The 22,245-nt window shown below is 41.3% G+C and overlaps 1 protein-coding gene across 4 annotated transcripts in view; it reads right to left on the bottom strand.

The window, feature by feature from the left end:
• Positions 1-21,698, bottom strand: part of LOC309800970 (protein argonaute-4) — a 39,266-nt gene extending 17,568 nt beyond the window's left edge. For 3 of the 4 annotated variants that reach the window (XR_014293516.1, XM_082615308.1, XM_082615309.1), the window contains exons 1-12: positions 21,393-21,698; positions 13,784-13,949; positions 8,564-8,684; positions 6,534-6,715; positions 6,223-6,359; positions 5,995-6,129; positions 5,217-5,304; positions 2,711-2,858; positions 2,349-2,468; positions 2,074-2,202; positions 1,699-1,832; positions 409-593 (exon numbers count right to left, since the gene is read on the bottom strand). Coding sequence is in view for 3 of the 4 variants with exons in the window: in XM_082615308.1 (XP_082471434.1) it covers positions 409-593; positions 1,699-1,832; positions 2,074-2,202; positions 2,349-2,468; positions 2,711-2,858; positions 5,217-5,304; positions 5,995-6,129; positions 6,223-6,359; positions 6,534-6,715; positions 8,564-8,684; positions 13,784-13,949; positions 21,393-21,411 (1,564 nt within the window). In the remaining variant the exon portion in view is untranslated. Of the gene's footprint in view, positions 1-408; positions 594-1,698; positions 1,833-2,073; positions 2,203-2,348; positions 2,469-2,710; positions 2,859-5,216; positions 5,305-5,994; positions 6,130-6,222; positions 6,360-6,533; positions 6,716-8,563; positions 8,685-13,783; positions 13,950-21,392 lie in introns of those variants that run through there. The other variant, XM_082615310.1, reaches the window with a different exon arrangement.
• Between the last annotated feature and the right edge of the window lie 547 nt (positions 21,699-22,245).

Below are 22,245 nucleotides of genomic sequence, written 5' to 3'. Positions count from 1 at the left end.
ATGCTTTTCACCAGACATTCCAGTTCTCCCTGTTTTGGGGACTATGGTAAAATGACACTACCCTCATTACCACTGCATTTCCTGCCCACCATCCCACTTCCCCCACATAGGTTGGGTGGGCCATATAGCTGGTTGTGACCAAGAAATTGCAGAAGTTAAGAACCCTCCAGGCTCTCTTTTCTCTCTGCCATGGAGCCAGCAACATTCCAAATAGTGATTGGGTTCCAGAGTGAAAATGATATGATGACATGGTCTACCCTCAATGGACACATAGCAAAAGCAAAAAATAAAACTTTGTTGCTTTGAGCCACTGAGAGTTTGGGATTGTGACTGCAGCATAACCTAGTTTATCCTGACTGCTACTACTACTTGAAATCATCCCTCATTCAACATTAAAGGGGTCCATACCATATACTGGTGTCTTCCCAGGCAAGATAACCACTATTAGCTGTAGGCCCACATATGTCATTTTCAGGTGTTTAAACATGGGCTCCACGCTGTCTGCACCTTGTGCATACTTGCAAAAACATGGCTGACCCTGGATGGGCATTCCTGCATCCTTAGAGATTTTACGGAGCTGGTCAGTGAAACTCCTGTTAAAATAGAACCGGTGGCACAGTGCTTTCATTTCAGGGCACATTCTTAGCATTTATTTCTCTCTAAGATATTTCTTTCAGTTCTGTAAATTCTTAGCCAAATTTAGAAACAAATAAACAAACAAACAAAAAAAACCCATCTTTAACTGGTTGCCAAAAATAGCCTGGAAGTTGTATCACTGTAATTATAATGCAGAAGACTCTGTATTATTAAACTATCAGATTATCATTTTGAATTTTTAAATAATTGTGCCTCAGCTGGGCCTCAGGGCCTAGAATAGCATTCCTGTTCAAAGATTTTTTAAACATTCAAGTCAGTAATTCCAGAGTGAAGAAAAAAGCAAGGTCAAAATTTCAGGTAACGTGTATTTTGGTAAGCCAGGTACAAGAATAGTTGGGTAAGCTTGTGTTCAACTGAGAACACAGAAACACACTGTCACAAAATCACCATATTTAGGATGACATTCAAACTTGTAATAGATGTGATTCAATAACAATGTCAAAAGAAATCATCACTTTAAGAAAAAGCAAAACTCATGGTCAAGTTTTAATTTTGGATTTGTAGAAAGCTTTCAGAATGATTTGTTTTCTGCATTTGCCAATGTTTTGTAGGATTCCTTTCTTTTCACCCCAGTTCCCTTTTCCTGTCGTGATTTTTCCACCCTTTTCACTAACTTCCTGTATATAGATAACTGCATCTGTAAGATGTGAACCAATGATCCTAGTCAGTGACCCTCAGTAAAACAAGCTCTCTAGTACACTGTAATGATTAAAAATGAACTAGTTTTTATTTTATCTTAGCTGAAAAGATACAATTAACCCCAAAGGAAGCTTCTCTAAGAACTCAAGAATTTGCCAATCGGCACTGCTTCAGCCTTGTTAGTCACAAATTTCTGCTCTAAATGTAGGAAGCTGAGTCAGATTCTTAATGTAATTCCCAAGTCTGCAATTTACTATAAGAACAAGGTCTTTTTCCTATAGCCAGATGGTGTCACTATAGGAGTCTGGGATTCAGTGCCAGTGTACACAGCACATTCACATAAAGATGATATTTTCATATCTGGAAGGGATATTACTAAGCTGAAAATATGAAGATACTCACTTTAGTAAATCTTCCCTACATTGTTTCTGAGGCGCAAAACAAGCAACTGCCCAAACTTTAATTTCAATGCCAGCATAAAACTGCTTTCCTCGCATGTCCCAGACACCCTGGTTGGGTGTGGCTACCGTTTTATTCTTTAAAAAAAAAAAAACACAAAAAAAGAAACAAAAGAAAAGAGAAAAGACATTACAATCTAAGGCCATTTTAAAGTTGATGAGGGGATAAACAAAACTCTATTTGATATTAGCCAAAAGACAAAAAGCAGTAATGAGCAAAGCTATGAGTAAATTCAGTGTGGTGTAGTGGAAAAACCCTGGATTCATCCCTTTTGATTGGTTGTTGGAAGAAGCTTGCTGAATAAAATGAAAAGCTTACCCGGCCTCCGTATTGCAGCATCGGTGCTGGAAGTACCCTGCCTGTGAGCTCAGTCATTTCATTGTGGACAACAATACCAAATTCTTTAAGATATGGATCAGGTCCGCCCACCATGCTGTTACTCTTCACCTAAAGAACAGGAAAGCCTGCATATATAAAAACCAAAGAATAACTGTGTCCCATCAGGCATTTTCTATTGTTTTTGTTTTTGTTTTTGTTTTTTGTTTTTTTCCCATCTGAAAGCTAGCTTATCTTAAAGACCATGCCTTACTGACCAGTCTACTGATTTCTTCTTGTCTGTCAGGAGCAGATCTTGCTGTGGCTTTGATCATCGTGGAAGTCTGATTGTCTGTGAGCTTCTTTATACATCGTTGTCCTGCCACTATATTACAAACCTACCAAGAGGCAAAGAGGAATTAGTTTGTGTAATGGGCTTCTATATCTTAAGCCTTTGCTGAACTGTACCTTACATCTTCCATTTCCAAAAAAATGAAAATTCTGTTATATGGTGAAGTTATCTGTCCGAAGTATTTTAGAGATTAATATTAAATTCTATCACTAGTTTAGAACATTTCTTTTTTAAAAAACACATTCAAGAGATTGGCAGATTAGCAAAAGAAAATTTAGTTTAGCTTACCTCAAGTGGCAAGTATGTATGCTTTTGTTCTTGTCCCACCTGGAGACAGGGAAGATGGGGGTATTTCAGTTGCAGACTATACTTTTGCTTAAAATATTGAGCTACTGTACATTCCATTGCTTGCCCATTTTCTAGCTGTAAGGGAAAACTACAAAAGAGAATGTCTTTTTAGAAATTTCTTCAAGTTCTTTTTTTTTTTTTTTTTTTCAAATAAGCAAACAAACAAAAGCCTACTAACATTTTCTACCTTGACCAGTCACTTAAAAAAAAGGTCAATCTTTATTTGGCCATTTTCACTTAAGCCATTTTAGGGTTTAATCAGGATAGCGATTTTGTTGGAATTTTACATGTCTGTTTGTTGAAGCTAAGATGAGAACATTTTTAATTAAAATGGAAAAAGAATTTAAATCAAGAAGAAGCCGCAGAACCAGAAAATACACAGACTTACTAGAGAGGTCAGTTAACACCTACAGATACAAATACAATCTCTTGCTGGCTTCTTAGAGATGAGTAAATTCAAATAAGGTCCTGGGTCATCCACAGATGATAACATAAGATAACTTTTGATAAAATGAATGTAGCACAGTTACTGGGGCCACATCTTCAGATCCCCAAACCAGGACAAACATATGTGGATTTAGAGGCCACAAGACCAGATACATGAACTTGAGACTGTGTCAAGATATTTGGTATAAACCGGGGAGCATGATTTAAGAGACTCTCCTGATTTCGCTCTTCCAGTGGACAAATTATCTCAAACACTTGGCACAATAATTACTTTAATCTTGCTTTCTTAGCTGTTAATGGCCCACAAAGTAATAATGCAGTGAGGATCACCTGTGTGATATTTAAATCTATGTGCTTTTAATTTTCATGCAAAGATTATATAGTTCTATAAGTATAGTTATTCTTACAGGGTACTGTGAAATAATTAAATAATGAGAAAGATAGTTCTTTTTGAAACAAATGCTACAATTCTCAATAGTGACTTCATTTTTTTCCTTAGAGAATGAAGTCAATGGTATAACATGAAGAATATATGGAACATCACTTTACAACTCAAGAAATTCATGTGATGTGTACATGAGTTCATACTGAAGAATTTATTCAAATCAGACTGAATTTATATACTACATTTATCCAGCAGCCACCCCAAAATTTCAGTTATCTAGAACAAAGCCCTCCAGGTGATTTTGATGTACACTTGTTTGAAAAAGTCTTCTGAGTGAGGAAAATAATGTAAAGTTAATATAGTTAAGTTTATGCTCTTTACTTAGAAAAGCCAATATTCATATTTATGTCAGACATGAGTTTAATGATCTTGATTACAAGAATAAAACTTACATATATGGTAATTTAAAAAGCACTTTAATATATATTTTCTCATTAGGTATAGCTCACAGTGGACTAGAAGTTGGGTGATTAGAAAACTGAGATTGCGTAAGCATAAATGAATGTGCTGCTGGAGGCATACCATACACACTGACAGCTGGAAGAAGTGACAGCTAGCTACAAAAGGGGGGAGAAAAATCCACATAAAGCACAAAGCAATATGTATCTTCCCATGACAGCTTTTATGACTTACAGGCCTTAATAGATCCTTCAGGCCATGCATTGAGAATTACAACACTATAATAAATGATGTTCATAATGATGACTCTGCATCATTATATAAAAGTTGATCTATGTTTAGCATACTCTGTTTAAGAGGTGAAATGACTTCCCTGGTGGCGCAGTGGATAAGACTCTGTGCTCCCAATGCAGGGGGCCCGGGTTCAATCCTTGGTTAGGGAACTAGATCCCACATGCATGCCACAACTAAGAGTTCACAGGCCACAACCAAGGAGCCCGTGTGCCGCAACTAAAGAAGCCGGAGAGCTGCAGCTAAGACCCGGTGCAACCAAATAGAGAAATAAATATTTTTTAAAAAAGAGAAAGAAAAACTGGCTGGATCATAATTACATTTATAAAAAAAAAAGAGGTGAAATTAATTAAAGGCATGAAATATGTTTTATAAGTATTTCTATCAAAAATATTTAAAACATTTTCTTTTTTTTTATTTTCTGCTTTATAACAAAGTGAATCAGTAATACATATACATCTGTTCCCATATCTCTTCCCTCTTGCGTCTCCCTCCCTCCCACCCCTCCAGGTGCTCACAAAGCACTGAGCTGATCTCCCTGTGCTATGCGGCTGCTTTCTATTTTATTTATTTTTATTTTTAGTTTTTATTATTTTGACCACGCTGCGTGTGGCATGTGGCATGCAGGATCTTAGTTCCTTGACCAGAGATCGAACCTGAGCTCCCTGCAGTGGAAGCGTGGAGTCTTAACCAATGGACCACCAGGGAAGTCCCTTAAAACATTTTTAAAGCTTTGGTGCTTTAACGTGAAGATCTAGGTGATTTTTTAAATTACAATATGGGATACCAATTTCTCAAATTATTATAGTAGCTTCCTTTGTTACAAAAAATATAATGGTACAATTTTAGATGTGGTTAACATACGTCTGATGACTAGCTGGCCGTCTAGTCACATTACACACTCGATATTTTCGTTTCATCTGTCCACAGTGGGTCACCTCAACTTTAAGACCTGAAGTCAAAACAGTCAAAAGAGCAGTATTAATTAAAATCACAGTGACAAGAAAATACTCGAAGGTTGTCTTCAGAAAGGCATAGCATTGTACAGGACAAAACTTGCAAGGATATGGGAACAATTTCATCATGCACAGGCAAAAAAGCCTCAGCCAAGCAGAAAAAATTAGAACCAGATGACTTAAGACGTGCAACCTACTTTGATGTATAACTTCATTCAATAAGTATCTATCAAGCATCAACTATGTTTTGGTGCTTATTCTTGGGTCTGGAGATAGCCCTAATGAAGCTTATGGTATAATGAGAGAAGACAGCTAACAACAGGTAAAGAAGCAAAGAAATTCTGAGAATAAATGAACTTGTGTTATTTTATTAAAATGGAAGTTTTCAAGTAAGTAAAAGTAACAGTTACTAAGTTCCTGACATGTGCCAGGTACTGTGCTACTGTATAAAGAAGCTTTATACACTTAGTTGCATTTAATTCTCACAACAATCTTACAAGATACACATTATCTTTATCTTAGACATGAATAAACTAAGGCTCACAGTGGTTAAATAACTTGCCCAAACTCCCAATGATAGAACTGGCAGGAATGGGATGGAAGCCCAGGTGTGTCTGACTGCAAGACTGTGCTCCTTGCACCATGCTGAGCTGCCTCTCCAAGACCACAGTAATGCAAATACCTACCTCTGATTTCTTTGGTAAACTTGACACGCTGGGAGTCTGTTAGAGGTTTGGTCTGTTCATTGATGTTCTGAATGTCTAAAACCTCACACATGAACTCAATGATAGGCTGAGCCCGGTAGAAAGCAGTTGCAGATACTAACAAACAGAGAAGGATACTTAGCTTCAGGGAGAGAGAAAAGACCAAAAAACCAGCCAAAAGAGTAAAGGGTAAAGGGAGTTCCATCTTACCATCAATATTCAGCATCATATTCCACATGGCAGGTCTCACAGACTGATGAAAGCCAAACCAAACCTCCCTGCCCCCTCCCAGAGGGTGGTAGTAACCTTCAGGAGGTGAGAAAAAGGAGCGACCCACTGGAGTGTACCTGAAGAAACAAGCGTTTGCATGTTTCACAGTAAAAACTTGAGTCTTTCATTTCACTCTCAATTTTATAAACTGAAACCAAGTTTGAACTATGACTTGTGCAGAAACCTTTCAATGTCTCCAATGCAACCTAGCAAAAAAAGTCTGACATTTGTGGCAAAGAATTCAAACTAACCTCATGGAGGGAAGATGTCTTGTGATAACATCAAGTGCTTGAACTGAGTCATCTGGGACTTCATTCAAGTGCCCGGCCAAAGCTTCTAAAAGCAACTGAAGGCTCACAACTGATACCCACTGAACAGACACTTTAAAGGTCTGGTCTTTACCCTCACCTGGAAGGGTCACTTCCATATCAACCTAAGGAAAAATACATAAAATACATACACATACATATTTACAAAGGCTGAGACATCCCAGGAATATACATATAGTATATGAATAAGGATGTTTAACACTTTCTATAATTGCAAAACACTGGAAACAACCTATGTTCTATCAGTAGGGGAATAATTTAATATTGAATATTATGTAATAGTTAAAAATAAGGTAGATGCTACAACATGGATGAACCTTGAAAACATTATGCTAAGTGAAATAAATAGCCAGAGATAAAATGACAAATACTATATAATTCCACTTATATGAGGTACCTAGAATAGTTAAATTCATAAATACAGAAAGTAGAATAGTGGTTACCAGGGATAGGGGAGGAGAAAATGGGGAGTTATTGTTTAATGGGCACAGAGTTTGAGTTTGGGATGATGAAAAGTTCTAGAGATGGCTAGTGGTCACAGTTGCGTAACAATGTGAATATATTTAATGCCACTAAACTGTACACTTAAAAACGGTTAAAATAGTAAATTTTATGTTATATATATTTTACCACAATAAAAAAATTGAATTAAAAAAATAAGCTAGATTTAAATGTACAGAAATGGAAAGATCTCCCAGACATATTGTTAAATGAAAAAATAAATCATAGAACAATATCAAACAAATAAGAATATATATAGGGACTTCCCTGGTGGTGCAGTGGTTAAGAATCCGCCTGCCAATGCAGGGGACACAGGTTCGAACCCTGGTCCGGGAAGATCCCACATGCCACGGAGCAACTAAGCCCATGCGCCACAACTACTGAGCCTGCACTCTAGAGCCCGCAAGCCACAACTACTGAGCCCGAGTGCCACAACTACTGAAGCCCACGTGCCTAGAGCCCATGCTCCGCAAGAAGAGAAGCCACCACAATGAGAAGCCCGTGCACCGAAACGAAGAGTAGCCCCCGCTTACTGCAACTAGAGAAAGCCCGCGCGCAGCCAAAAATATAAATAAATAAATTTATTTAAAAAAAAAGAATATATATAAATATGCATAAATAGCTAAGGCCAAAAAAATGTATGAAAGGTTATATACTGAACTATTATAGTAGTTTCCTCTGAAAGTGAAAATGGGATTGAGGGTACAGGCAGGTTGGGAGGCAGGAAACCATAGCATTTCTAGATTGTCTGAATAAGGTTATAATGAGTATATATTTAATGTATTGCTTTTAAAATTTTAAAACAAATGTCTTAAGTTATTGTGGTGTTAAAAGTATTTTCGGGCTTCCCTGGTGGCGCAGTGGTTAAGAATCCGCCTGCCAATGCAGGGGACATGGGTTCGAGCGCTGGTCCGGGAAGATCCCACATGCCGCAGAGCAACTAAGCCCGTGGGCCACAACTACTAGAGTCCATGCAACTAGAGTCCATGCTCCGCAACAAGAGAAGCCACCGCAATGAGAAGCCTGCGTACCACAACGAAAAGTAGCGCCCCCTCTCTGCAACTAGAGAAAGACCACAAGCAGCAACGAAGACCCAACACAGCCAAAAATAAATAAATAAATAATATTTTTTTAAAAAAAGTATTTTCATAAGTGGGTGTTATAAAATATTCTACAATTTATAAAAATTCCACTCTTCAGATTCAGGTGGCACTTTAACACTGTGAGAAATCTGGAATATATGTAAAGATGACATAATCAACCTAAATTCTAATGCTCAATTATTGGTTAACTAAGGGACAAGAGAATATGGACAGAATAACAAATCTATCATCAGCATGAGAAACAACTTTAAGCGTTGAATTGTGATTAGAAAGGGAAACACTGTTGGCCTATGTAATTACTACTAAATGACATAAGTCTAAGCGATATTTCTTGCTGTTAACACTTACCCTCTCCCGTCCAATTGGCAGTGGATGTGCTGTGTACATGTTTCTTTTGCCATCATAGCCAGGCTGCCGATCACCAAATACCTGCATCTTGAAGTGCCGCACCATTGTATCTACTACGTCCCTTAACAGTAATGGAGATAGTGTAGGTTAGCTCTGAGAAGCGGTGGTGAACAGTAAGGAAACTATCACCATACCTTAATCATCTAAACTCAGTTCAAAACTCCTTGGAAAAAGTAAGAGTTAAAGTTACAACTGACTCAAGTAATTAGAAAAATAGTTAACTAAAGAAAGGTAGGCAAGTGAACAAAAGCAATCATGAGATGACAACAAAAAGGAGGGAATAAAAGGAAAAAGAGAATAAACTTTATAGCAACCTCTCAAATTCTTGCTTTCCAAAATCCTCTCCTATGATAAATAGAGCCTTATAAGAATAACCTGTCTTAGGTATCTAAGTTTAGCATGTTCATAACTGAACAATGATAAGTGTGTTATCAAATAAGCATCCTTATTCAAGTATACTGGTTTTGGAAAAGAGAGTGAGCAGAATTCAGAAATCTGGGGATCAATAAATCTAAGATGCATCAAAATCAAAGGACTAAGTCAACCCCTTTGATAATGCTAGAAACTTATTATTCTTCATACTGTCTCGTTATATTCCAAACTGCTTCCAAGCAGTATAGGAAAGCAAATGTCGTAAAATATCCTCATTCTGTAAAGATTACCAATGTAGTTTCTTTCTGTTTAGAAAGAAAGCCTTTCTCTCAATAGAGCATGAATAGCTTTATTTAAATGTTTCTGCATATATGCCGGATCACACTGTATGCAGGCTCTGAAACAAATGCAGCTGTGGGGGAACCAGAGTCTACAGTTTAAGATGGACAGATCTGGGTCTGTGCGATTTTGGAATGCTAGCATCAATGAAAAGTCAGGTGCTATGTCTTACCAACATTAGTGAGCCCCATGTAGGGGAACTGTACCTTAAAATACATCACAACTAGCTAAGGCATTAATATTACTACAAAGGAAATCTGTGGGAAAGTCGTATGTTTTCAAACCAAATCATGCAACTGAAAAAAACTGATGGAGAAATATAGTCTCATACATTGCCAATTTTAAAAAGCTGACTTAAGAACAGTATATTGGGGGCTTCCCTGGTGGTGCAGTGGTTGAGAATCTGCCTGTCAATGCAGGGGACACGGGTTCGAGCCCTGGTCTGAGAAGATCCCACATGCCGCAGAGCAACTGGACCCGCGAGCCACAACTACTGAGCCTGCGCATCTGGAGGCTGTGCTCCGCAACAAAAGAGGCCGTGACAGTGAGAGGCCCACGCACCGCGATGAAGAGTGGCCCGCACTCGCTGCAACTAGAGAAAGCCCTCGCACAGAAACGAAGACCCAACACAGCCAAAAATAATAAATAAATAAAAATTTAATAAATAAATACAGGCTGTTGTTAACTGACAAGAGGCTTGTGCTTATTTATTAAAAAAAAAAAGAACAGTATATTTTCAGACTGGAAGGGTAATTTCTTATCTTACTTTCTTAAAATGTAACCATAAAGTTTTACAGTAAAAAACATATTTTCACCTCTATTCTCATTTAACCTTCAAAACAACCTTGTGAGACAAGCAGGGCAATAATTATTGTCCTCATATTAAAGAGAAAAAATAAAAATTCAGAATGGGCAAGTAAACTGCCCCTGGTCACACAATGATTAAGTGGCAGAGCTGTACGACGTTGGACAAGTTACTGAATCTCTCACATCTGTTTCTTCATTTGTAAAATTATGGTAATCATAACACCCACCAAAAAAGTTGTATTAAGTGAATAAACAGACACAGAATATTTAGAACAGTGCTTGTCATGCAAGAAGCCTACTACTTGCAGGACATTTGGTCCTGTCCAAAACATTCATAAGACATTTGGTCCATCCTAAAAGGTCCTTGATATTTGGTCATATTTGGTCCTGTCCAAAATGTCCATGGAGACATTTGGTCCACACCAAAAGGTCCTTGATATTCACTTCTGTCCAAAACAAAAATTTGGCATGGGCCAAATACGCTCATGGACGTTTTGAATAGGACCAAATTTCAGGGACCTTTTGACATAGACCAAATGTCTTATGGATGTTTTGGACAAGACTAAATGGCTGCTACCTAGCCTACTTACTGTGGTATGCTCAAGTATAACACTCCAGAAATCTTCCTCTCTCCTGAATCATCAAAATTTTCCACTCTACTGAATTACTGCCTTCAGCATATAAATATGCTATAACTTCTTCATCTTAAAAAATATTGAAATTTCCTGATCCCACTTCCTCTTTGAACATTCCATTTCTCTGCTCCCCATTGCATCAAAATCCCTTGACAGAACTGTCTCTAATTGCTCTTCTTTCTCTCTTCAATCTTCTCTAGTGAGGCTTTTCCTCCACCAAAGCTACTCTTATCAAGGTCCCCAGTGAGCTCCACATTGCGAAATTCAATGCTCCTCAAACATTAGACGATCAATTCTTTCAGCTTAAAACATCTTCTTGGGCTTCCCTGGTGGCGCAGTGGTTGAGAGTCTGCCTGCCAATGCAGGGGACACGGGTTCGTGCCCCGGTCCGGGAAGATCCCATATGCCGCAGAGCGGCTGGGCCCGTGAGCCATGGCCGCTGAGCCTGCGCGTCCGGAGCCTGTGCTCCGCAACGGGAGAGGCCACAACAGTGAGAGGCCCGCGTACCGCAAAAAAACAAAAAAAACAAAAAAAGCAAAAAAAAACACATCTTCTTCCCTTGCCTCCTCACTCTGCCCTGGTTATCTCTCATCCCAGTGGCCTCTCCATGCCAGTCTCCTTGCTGATTCTTCCTCATCTCCCCATTTGTAAGTACTGAGTTACCTCAGGACTCAGTCTTGAAATCTTATTTTCTTTAACCACACTCACTTCCTACATGATCTCACCCAGTCTCATGGCTTTACCACCAATATGCTGATGACTTTCAAATGTTTGTCTCCAGCCTGGACCTTTCTGCTGAGTCCAACCTCATGTATCCAACTTCCTGCTCAACATCTTCACTGGGATGTCCAATAGACATCTCAATCCTAACATGGCCAAAAAACAGATCTCCTGATCTGTCAACCCTGTTGGCCTCTCCCATAGTTTTCCCCGTCCCGATAAATGGCAACTCCATCTTTCCATCCACTCAGGACAAAAACCCTGGAATCAATGATGATTCATTTCCTTCATACCTCCTGTTCAATCCATCAACAAATCTTGCTGACACTACCTTTAAAATATTTGTAGTCTCTGACCAGTTTTTATCACTATCACTTATACTACCCAAGTTCAAGCCACCATCATTTTTCACCTGAATCATTACACATGCCTCCTAATTGATTTCCCTGCTTTTCACCCTTACCTGCTAGGATTCGTTTTCAACACAGCAGCCAAAATGATCCACTGAAAACCTAAGTTAGTCATATCAAATGTCTACTCAAAACCCATCTAATCAGAGTAAACACTAAAGTTCAATGACCGCCTACAAGACTCTGCATGATAGGGCCCTTTGGAGTTTCTCTATCACTCTCCCCCTCACTCACTCCAGCAATACAGGCTTTATCTGCTATTCCTTGAATATACCATGCAAGCTGCTGCCTCTGCCTGGGACTCTCGTCATGTAGATATCCCTCACCTCCTCTAGGTTTCTCCTCAAATGTCACTTTTCAGTGAGCTCTTCCCTAACTATACTATTAAAATATAACATATGTATGTGTCTGCCTGTACCCATATATATACACACACATGCATTCACACAAACATCTTACATAATATATATGTAACATATATACAAAATATACATATATTTACAATATACATAAATACTATATATACTATATGTAGGTGTGTGTGTGTGTGTGTATATATATATATATATATATATATATATATATATATATATATGTAAAATCAGTGGCCCATCCTCCATCCATATCTTCCATCCCTATCTTCCATCCCTGTTTTATTTTTCTTCACAGCAGTTATCATCAACTAACAAATAATATGTTTTGTTTGCTTATTCATTTATTTTTGGACTTTTCCCCCATTAGAATATAAGTTCCTCAAGGGTAGGAACTTTTGCCTGTTTGTTCATGTTGTATTCCTAGAACATAGAACAATACCTGATACACAACGAGCACCCAACAGAGTATATGTCAAATGGATCCATATTAGCCATTGCCACCGCTTCTGTTATTATTGATTTCAGTTATACAACAGCCAAACAGTTAAGAGCTTGCATGAGATTGAACTATACCAGAAAGCCAAATAATTGATCTATAATGAGAAAAAAAGAACCAAGCCACAAAGACATACTTCACTTTACAGCAAAAGCATCCTTGGAAAGGCAAAAACTATAATATTAAGGACTGCCTGAATATCACAGCGTGAAAACAGAGAAAAGGAAAGTGGGTGATCTCAGCACGCTGTAAAAATATCTGCTATAGGGCTATATTCACTATTGGTAAATTCCTGTCATACAGACCACAATGCTTAAATCATCTTATCTAGACCCCTCTTGGATAATGCTAGAATTAAACAGAGCTTCTGAGTTTACGTTCTTCAATACCCCAAGATGACTCTTCTGTCTTTACACTTCTACTTTTCTCATGTCCAATACCAACACATGATAATAAAATTTGAATTTCGGGCTTCCCTGGTGGCGCAGTGGTTGAGAGTCCGCCTAACGATGCAGGGGATACGGGTTCGTGCCCCGGTTCGGGAAGATCCCACATGCCGCGGAGCGGCTGGGCCCGTGAGCCATGGCCGCTGAGCCTGCGCGTCCAGAGCCTGTGCTCCACGACGGGAGAGGCCACAGCAGTGAGAGGCCCACGTACCGCAAAAAAAAAAAAAAAAAAAAATTTGAATTTCCACATAGTTCTATTTTCCATAGACACCAGTGGCTTCACCTATTTTTATAAATTTCTGCTACCTTTGGACAGTGAAAGAGTGAACTTTCTTCTTCATTCATTAAGTATTTACTGAACAATGATATATCTTGCATTCTGCTAGAATCTGTGGAGGACAACCAAGTATGAGACAGCAAACCTGCTATCAAGAAACTTAACATCTTAGAGAAAAAAAAAAAAAGCCTACATGTTATAAGGGTTTAGAGAACAATACAATTCATGATAAACAAATTACATGTATTTAAATGTAGAAGAAGCCTACTCTTTCTAATCCTTACCTGTTGACTCTACGAGGCCGTTTTTCTGGTTTAATATCCACGTCATAGTGATACACATCTATTTTAGGAATCTGAACCTGAAAATGATTGGCTAACAGTCGAATTGGTTTTCCAACAGTTCCAAGGCCAGGACGACGAGGTGGCTGAAACAGGCTGGTTGGAGGCCCTGAAGAGAATGAAAGATACTTGATGTGTTATTTGTTTGTGAACGATAATATTCCCCTCGTGATCATGATGATAATAGCTACAATTGGAAATTCCCTGGTGGTCCAGTGGTTAGGACTCTGCACTCTCACTACCAAGAACCCGGGTTCAATCCCTGGTCCAGGAACTAAATTCCCACAAGCCACGTGGCACAACCAAAACAAAACAAAAATAGCTACAATTATTGAGATCTTATTATTCACTGAACATACTCTGATATACAAAGATCAAAAGTTTTTTGACCTAAGACTCTCTAGATTTCTAAATATTTTGCCATGTTGCTATTATTCTGAATATGGGGTTTGTCAACATTAGACACAGTATGATGAACCCTCATCAACCTACTGTCTAAAACCTTTTATCAGCATCAGTAGATCTACAACTAGGCTTACAAAATTATATGCATTTTAAAATAAAACCATCTCGGACTTCCCTGGTGGCGTGGTGATTAAGAATCCGCCTGCCAATGCAGGGGACACGGGTTGGAGCCCTGGTCCGGGAAGATCCCACATGCAGTGGAGCAGCTAAGCCCGTGCACCACAACTGAGCCTGCACTCTAGAGCCCACATGCCACAACTACTGAAGCCCGCATGCCTAGAGCCCGTGCTCTGCAACAAGAGAAGCCATCTCAATAAGAAGCCTGCCCACTGCAATGAAGAGTAGCCCCCGCTCACCACAACTAGAGAAAGCCCGTGCGCAGCAATGAAGACTCAACACAGCCAAAAATAAATAAATAAATTTGTTAAATAAATAAATAAATAAAACCATCTCTAAACTCTGGGGGTCATCACCAGTTCAGGCTGAAGATGATCCATTAATCCTCCATAAATTAGCCTGCATTATTATAGTTTGTACAGACTGTAGGAGATTAAACAGCAGCTATATTTATCAATTTAATTGCTAACTTACATAGTGAAACAACACCAATAATGCTAGACTTTCTTGCTTATAACGTGAAATTTTAAAAATCTGGACAGTCTGATATCTCCTGATCACAAGATCTAGTTCATTTCTTCAACAAACATTTATTCATTTATTATATGTCGAACATGTACTGTGGACTCAGGAAAAAGACAGAGCCTCTGCTTTCAAGGAACTTACAATCTAGACCAGTGGTTCTCAACCTGGGGTAGCTTTTGTTCCCCAGTAAACATTTGGCAAATGCCTGGAGACGTTTTGGGTTGTCACAAATTGGGGAGTGATACTGACATGTAGTGAGTAGGGGCCAGGGATACAGCTAAACATCCTACAATGCACAGGTCAGGCCCCCAAAACAAAGAAGTATTCAGTCCAAAGTATCAAACAGTACTGAGGCTGGGATTTCCCTGGTGGCACAGTGGTTAAGAATCTGCCTGCCAATGCCTGGGACATGGGTTTGATCCCTGGTCCGGGAAGATCCCACATGCCTTGGAGCAACTAAGCCCATGCGCCACAACTACTGAGCCCGCGTGCCACAACTACTGAAGCCTGTGCGCCTAGAACCCATGTTTTGCCACAAGAGAAGCCACCGCAATAAGAAGCACGTGCACCGCAACGAAGGGTAGCCCCTGCTCGCCACAACTAGAGAAAGCCCGTGTGCAGCAATGAAGACCCAACGCAGCCAAAAATAAATAAATTTTAAAAAGTGAAATTAAAAAAAAAAAAGCAGTACTGAGGCTGAGAAACCTTGGTCTAGATACGGTAGTCATTCCAAATTATTCCATTGATGGTTCACAAGATATTCCATAAAAAAAAGGATTCCATAAGCTAAAGAAACTGCATATTCCCTCCCCTGCTTAAAATTCCAATGTATATTATCATGTTAAATTCTCTAAGAAGTCATGTAATAAATAAACTGTTAAACTTTAACTCATCATTTACCTAACTTGTTTTTCCCTAGAACACACCCCTACACACACACACTCTCTCTGTTTTTATTTATTTTTTTACATTTTTTTTTGATGTGGGACATTTTTTAAATATAAATTATGTTATTTTATTTATTTATTCATGGCTGTGTTGGGTCTTCATTGCTGTGCACAGGCTTTCTCTAGTTGCAGCAGGCAGGGGCTACTCTTCGTTGTGGTACACAGGCTTCTCATTGCGGCGGCTTCTCTTGTTGCGGATCGTGGGCTCTAGGTGCGCGGGCTTCAGTAGTTGTGGCTTGCGAGCTCTAGAGCGCAGGCTCAGTAGTTGTGGCGCATGGGCTTAGTTGCTCCGTGGCATGTGGGATCTTCCTCGACCAGGGCTCGAACCCGTGTCCCCTGCATTGGCAGGTGGATTCTTAACCACTGCGCCACCAGGGAAGCCCCTGACGTGGGCCACTTTTTAAGTCTTTATTGAATTTGTTACAATATTGCTTCTGTTTTATGTTTTGGTTTTTTGGCCGCTAGGCATGTGGGAGCTCCGACCAGGGATCAAACCCGCACCCCTTGCACTGGAAGGCGAAGTCTTAACCACTGGACCACCAGGGAAGTCCCTCTGTTTTTAAAATCAAACATCTATCAATACTCAGTAGATAAGGATTTAGGGAAACACAGCCTGGGAAATATCTGTCTACAGAAAATCCTACTCCTTTTTGATTATAATGTCAAATGGACACTGGCCTAAAAAATTAACATCTTTTCTGCTATGAATAGTGAGCTGTGTTTACAAAGGAAAGTTACAACAGGTTTTCTTGTTGCAATGGTATTTCACCAAGAACAAAGACAATTCACTAAGGAGAGAAAACTTTGAAGCAAAAAGCTGTTCTGGTCCAACATCACTTAGGAAAATCAAAGCAAACACTTTAATGAAATTTGTGTTGACAGATCACCACACACTAATTCTTAAAGTACTGAAAATCTTTTCACGTATTAAATTCACTGCTCCTTCTTCCCCTAAATTATACTCATCCTTCAAAACTCAGGTTGAGTGCAACCTCCTTGGAAAGCCTTTCCAGAATCTCCCAGGCTGGAGGATGCATCTTCTGTGTTCCCAAGAACTTCTGTATAAGGGAGCATTTAGGACAAGTACCTAGAAACAACTTGTTAAATTACTGTCTCCTTCACTAGACTGTAAACTCTTAGAAGAAATGGACTTCCAGTTCGTTGTTATCTCAATACCTAATTCAATGACGAGCACATTGTAGGAATTCAATAAAAGTTGAACAGTACCAATAATCCCTGTAGCAGATCCACGTAGAAACTAAACAGAAACCTAGTCATTTCTAAAAGAATTGACGATTATCTTTTCATTAAAACAAAAAAGCACTTAATTTATACTAAGAATATTATTATTCCTTGGAGTTGAGTTCCACTTCTGGTGAACAAGGGGATCTACTCTTGGTGTGATACAGCATTTATAAACAAGGTAAGAAGTAGATAATAAATAATATCAGAGGTAGACAGGCATACTGAATTAACCCAATTAAATCACATTTAAAAAGTCAACCCTGCATATTCCAAGATATGCTTAAGCAATCTTTGTATCGCAAATCCAGCTTTATGACAGAAATTTGCAAACAGAAATTTGGATCAAGTGACTTGCCCAAGGACGTAGGTCTCCTTACTCCCAGTTCAGGGCTATTTCTTCTCCAATTTACTTCACAATCCTAGGGCATCTATACCCCTCTAAAGTACTTAATGCCCTTTAAAGAGGCAGAGGCAGAAGAAATGAAGGAAAGGGATTAAGAAGAGGAGAAAAGCAGAGTGTGTGTCTTTTCCATGGCAAGAGAGAAAAGTTAGAAGGTGAGTGATCATTCCTTTTAATAAGGTTAGAAGACTTATTTAGAAAGATATACTCTAAAATTGTTCATCCCCAAAGCTGGTTTCTTTGAATTTATCAAACGACTTATGAAGAAATAAATCACAGTGGCTAAGGCTGTGGAATCAAACTGCCTGAGTTTCAGTCCTGGTTTTACCACTCCCTAACTGCATGACCTAGGGCCAGTTTCTTAGCCAATCTGTGCATCAGTTTCCTTATCTATAAAATGGAGGAGGTATGATAATAATAGCATCCATCTCATAAGGCTACTGTGAGGATCTCATGAGACAATGTATATAAAAGGCTTAACACAGTGCCTCACAATGGTAAGCACTCGATACATGTTAGCTATTATGACTGAGCTTGCATAAATGTTATAGTTATTGCTCAAAGGTCTTCATGTGGAGAGCATCTTCAAAATTTAGTGACAAAGTCAGAGAATGACATCTTCCAAAAAGGTAACAAATATGACTCAACACAGATTAGATGAAGTCAGCTTAATAGAAGAGGAGGGGGCTTCCCTGGTGGCGCAGTGGTTGAGAATCTGCCTGCTAATGCAGGGGACACGGGTTCAGAGCCCTGGTCTGGGAGGATCCCACATGCCGCGGAGCGGCTGGGCCCGTGAGCCACAACTGCTGAGCCTGCGCGTCTGGAGCCTGTGCTCCGCAACGAGAGGCCGCCATAGTGAGAGGCCCGCGCACTGCAAGAGTGGCCCCCGCTTGCCACAGCTGGAGAAAGCCCTCGCACAGAAACGAAGACCCAACACAGCAAAAATAAATAAATAAATTAATAAACTCCTACCCCCAACATCTTCTTTAAAAAAAAAAAAAAAAGAAGAAGAAGAGGAGGGCATTAGACTAGGAGTCAGGTGACCCAGACTCATCCTCACCACTCAGCCTTGAGACCTTGATAAAGTCACTTAAGCTCTCTGAACCTCTTTTCTCATCTGTAAAATGGGGATCATACCTGCCTTGCCTACCTCACAGAGAATTAAATGAGCTAACAGCTAAGAAAGCACTTTCCAAACTGTAAAGCACTGTAAAAATCAATATTACTATTAATATAAGCAAAATAAATGGTAATATAATTAAATATATTTATTTCCAAGTTATTGTCAGAAATCGAAATTGGGTGAGGGAGAGCACAGCAAGACTAAACATGCTTCAGTGATTGTTCAAGCCAGGAGGGAACAGAGCACTAGATCCATGCGCTTTAACAAAGAAGCAGAAAAGCTTCTCTAGGTTCTTAGCCTGGATGAAATATCCCACAAGACTATCAACTCCCTTCGCTCTAATTCCATGCTCAGCAAGCAGCTTCTTGTTATTCATTGGGTTTCCAAGGTACTGTGACACCAAAAAAGGAGCTTGCTAGACAGCAGGCGAGAAAATATTCCAGTCAACGGAAAAGATCTACGTGACATTGTGGGTTATTCATTAGTGTCTTATAAATGTGGTTAGTGAGAATTAATTTTCCTCAACCCTGGGTGAAATGATAAGTCCTGCAAAATCTAAAATCAAACCAAAAAGAGAGTCCCTGGGATGTTCCTAACACTGCCAGGTTGATCTTTTCCATGAAATTTGGTTTGTATACACAGTTACAAAGTCTCTTTCAATATCAGCTCATAAATGCAACAGTTGTTTCAATTATGACTTTCTAGCAGGGGAGGGAGGGAAGAAACATTTGTTGAGTATCTCCAATGCATTACTATCTACAACAAGAGTTCCCACATACATTACCTTATTTCATTCTCACAACAATCTTGCAGCACATACTTATTATTACCCTTATTTTATTGATGCGGAAATGAAAGTTCAAAGGAATTAAGTAATTTGCCCAAGGTTATACAACTATTAAATTACTAGATTGGATTTGAACAGAAGTCTGTTACATTCCTAAAGACCTGATCATGCCTTTAGCCGGGGGACATAGCTGAAGTAACCCTGTGTAATACACTGAGGTTTATCAAATAATATTAATGTGACAAAACCAATTTATTTTTAAAAGGCATATGAAATTTGACTACGAAGTCCTTTAAAAAATACTCTAAGGGGCTTCCCTGGTGGCGCAGTGGTTAAGAATCCGCCTGTCAATGCAGGGGACACGGGTTTGAGCCCTGGTACGGGAAGATCCTACATACCTCAGAGCAACTAAGCCCGTGCGCCACAACTACTGAGCCTGTGCTCTAGAGCCCGCGAGCCACAACTACTGAAGCCCGAGTGCCTAGAGCCCGTGCTCCGCAACAAGAGAAGCCACCGCAACAAGAAGCCCACGCACCACAACGAAGAGTAGCCCCTGCTCGTTGCAACTAGAGAAAGCCATGCACAGCAACGAAGAACCAAAGCAGCCAAAATAAATTAATTAAAAAGAACCCCAAAACTCTAGGGACTTCCTGGGCGGTCCAGTGGTTAAGACTTCGCCTTCCAGTGCAGGGGGTGGGGGGTTGGATCCCTGGTCCAGGAACTAAGATCCCACATGCCTCGTGGCCAAAAAAAACAAAACATAAAACAGAAGCAATACTGTAATAAATTCAATAAAGACTTAAAAAAAATACTCTAGGCAGCAAATTAAAGTGGAGTTGAATCATTCAGCTATGTAAACAAGTTTCAAGTAAACAAACTTGCAAAGTTTCCAAACTCAAATGGTAGACTGAGTTTTCTATGCACTAGAAAAATGAAATGCTCTACAACTAAGACTACTATGTAGATAAGGTATGATATTAAAGTTAATTCTAACACAGCCCCTAAACCCTGCCCTACTTATCCAAGACATCAGAAACTTGTTGGGGTTCCAGGTGGGAGCAGCAGACTCCAATCTGCAGGGCATTTGTTACAACTTGGAATGGTTCTTCTTGTTTGGGCAGAGTCGGGGAGATAACCAGAGGCCATTCATAATACAGTTTCCAAAGCACTTTCTCCTTCATTTGATCCTCACAACTACTTCTAACCCAATTAGAAGATACTCAGAGTATTAAAGCCGGAGCTGCAGCCTCTGGCTGGTAACTCGCCTGTCACTGAGGAGCTACGACAGACCACTCTGGGTCTCTTGCACAGACTGACAGGTAGACAGAGGCAGAAGACCACATTCCTCGAGACTTCAGGGCCTTTGAGAAAGGGTGGACACTTTGCCCCTTGGCCTTCGGGGCTAATGAGAAGTGTTTAGGGGAAGTTCTCTTTCTTCCTTATCTGAGGGCTCTGGACTGTCTGTCAGTGCCAAGAAAAATAGGGGTGCGGCCTCAAGCCAATAATACCCCTGGTAGTAGATGGTGCAGTCCTTCCCAGTCCGGTCCGGTCAGGGCCAGGCCTCCGCTGCGCACCTGGCACAGATCGTGTCCCTTCTGAAGCCCAAACTGGCCTCGCCTCCACCCTGGAGCACAGACCACCTCCCTGAGGTTGGGTCAGGTCTCCCTGAGACCTGGGGACGCGGGTCACCTTCCTCCGTGACCTCGCTCCTTCCTTAGACCTCGAGAACTGGCTCAGCTCTCCAGGCTGGGGCGCGGAATCCGCCCCCGCCGAGGCCAGGGTCAGCTCCCTCTGCCTTGTGCAATGGGGTCCCCCTCCCCCAGGCCTGACGGCCCAACCCAGGTACGCACAAGCCGATGTGGGCCACGGGGAGCTGCCAGCCCGCCCACCCGCCCACCCGTCCCCGGGTCCGGTCCTGGTCCCGGCCCGAGCGTCCTCCTCACCGGGTCCCAGCGCCTCCATGGCGGCGGCGGGGGCCGCCTCGCTGCGGTCCCCGGCGCCTCCCGCTCCGGGCCCCGCCGCCGCCGCCGCCGCCGCCGCGTAACGCTTGATCTCCGGAATGTTGGCGCTATGGGGGCGCCGCGGAGACGCGGGCGCTGAGCAAGGGGCGGCGGCGGCGCCCGGCCCGGGGACAGGGACCCGGCTCCCGCGGCTCTTCCGGCCTCAGCGACAACAAAAACAATCCCCGCCGCCGCCGCCAGCGGGAGCGGGAGCGGGAGCCAGCGCGCGCGCCCGTCGGGCGGGGAGAGGGCGCGGGGCGCGCGCAGCCAGGGGTCCCGGCTCACGGAGGGGGCGTGCGCAGCCCCGGAAGCCGGGTGTACCCGGCCCGGCGTGGGGCAGAGGGGGGATGGGGCGGGGGTGGGCGCGCGCGCCCTGAGGGGGCAGCGCCCAGAGGACGTGTCGGGGGCGCGCCCGCCCGCCCGCACTGCCCTGTAGCCCAGGGAGGCCTTCCCCGGCGAAGGGCTCTGGGGGGCCTACATGCTGTCCTCGCAGAGAATCCCAACACACAAGTGCCCGGAGAAAGATCGGGATTGCAGACCCCGCTGATCCAGACACAGCTCTCCACTTCCGCCCGTGGAAAGTGTCCTGAGATTCACGTCGGACACCTCTCCTCCTTCCTCCCACCTCAGACCACTTCTTTCTCCTCTGTCTCCTCTTTCTCCACTGTCCTGGGACTGAGAACACCGGGGTCACCACGGACGCAGCATTTTCCTTCCACTTCATCCAAGACTGTACACCCAGGTGCTCTTCCCAGCCCATGCAGCCGAAAGCACCACGGGAATGGACTATGATGAA

Source organism: Mesoplodon mirus (assembly GCF_964341445.2).
Source record: "Mesoplodon mirus genome assembly, chromosome: 3".
NCBI lineage: Eukaryota > Metazoa > Chordata > Mammalia > Artiodactyla > Ziphiidae > Mesoplodon > Mesoplodon mirus.
The sequence above is the reverse complement of the archived record's forward strand: the minus strand, read 5'-3'. Positions and strand labels throughout refer to the sequence as shown.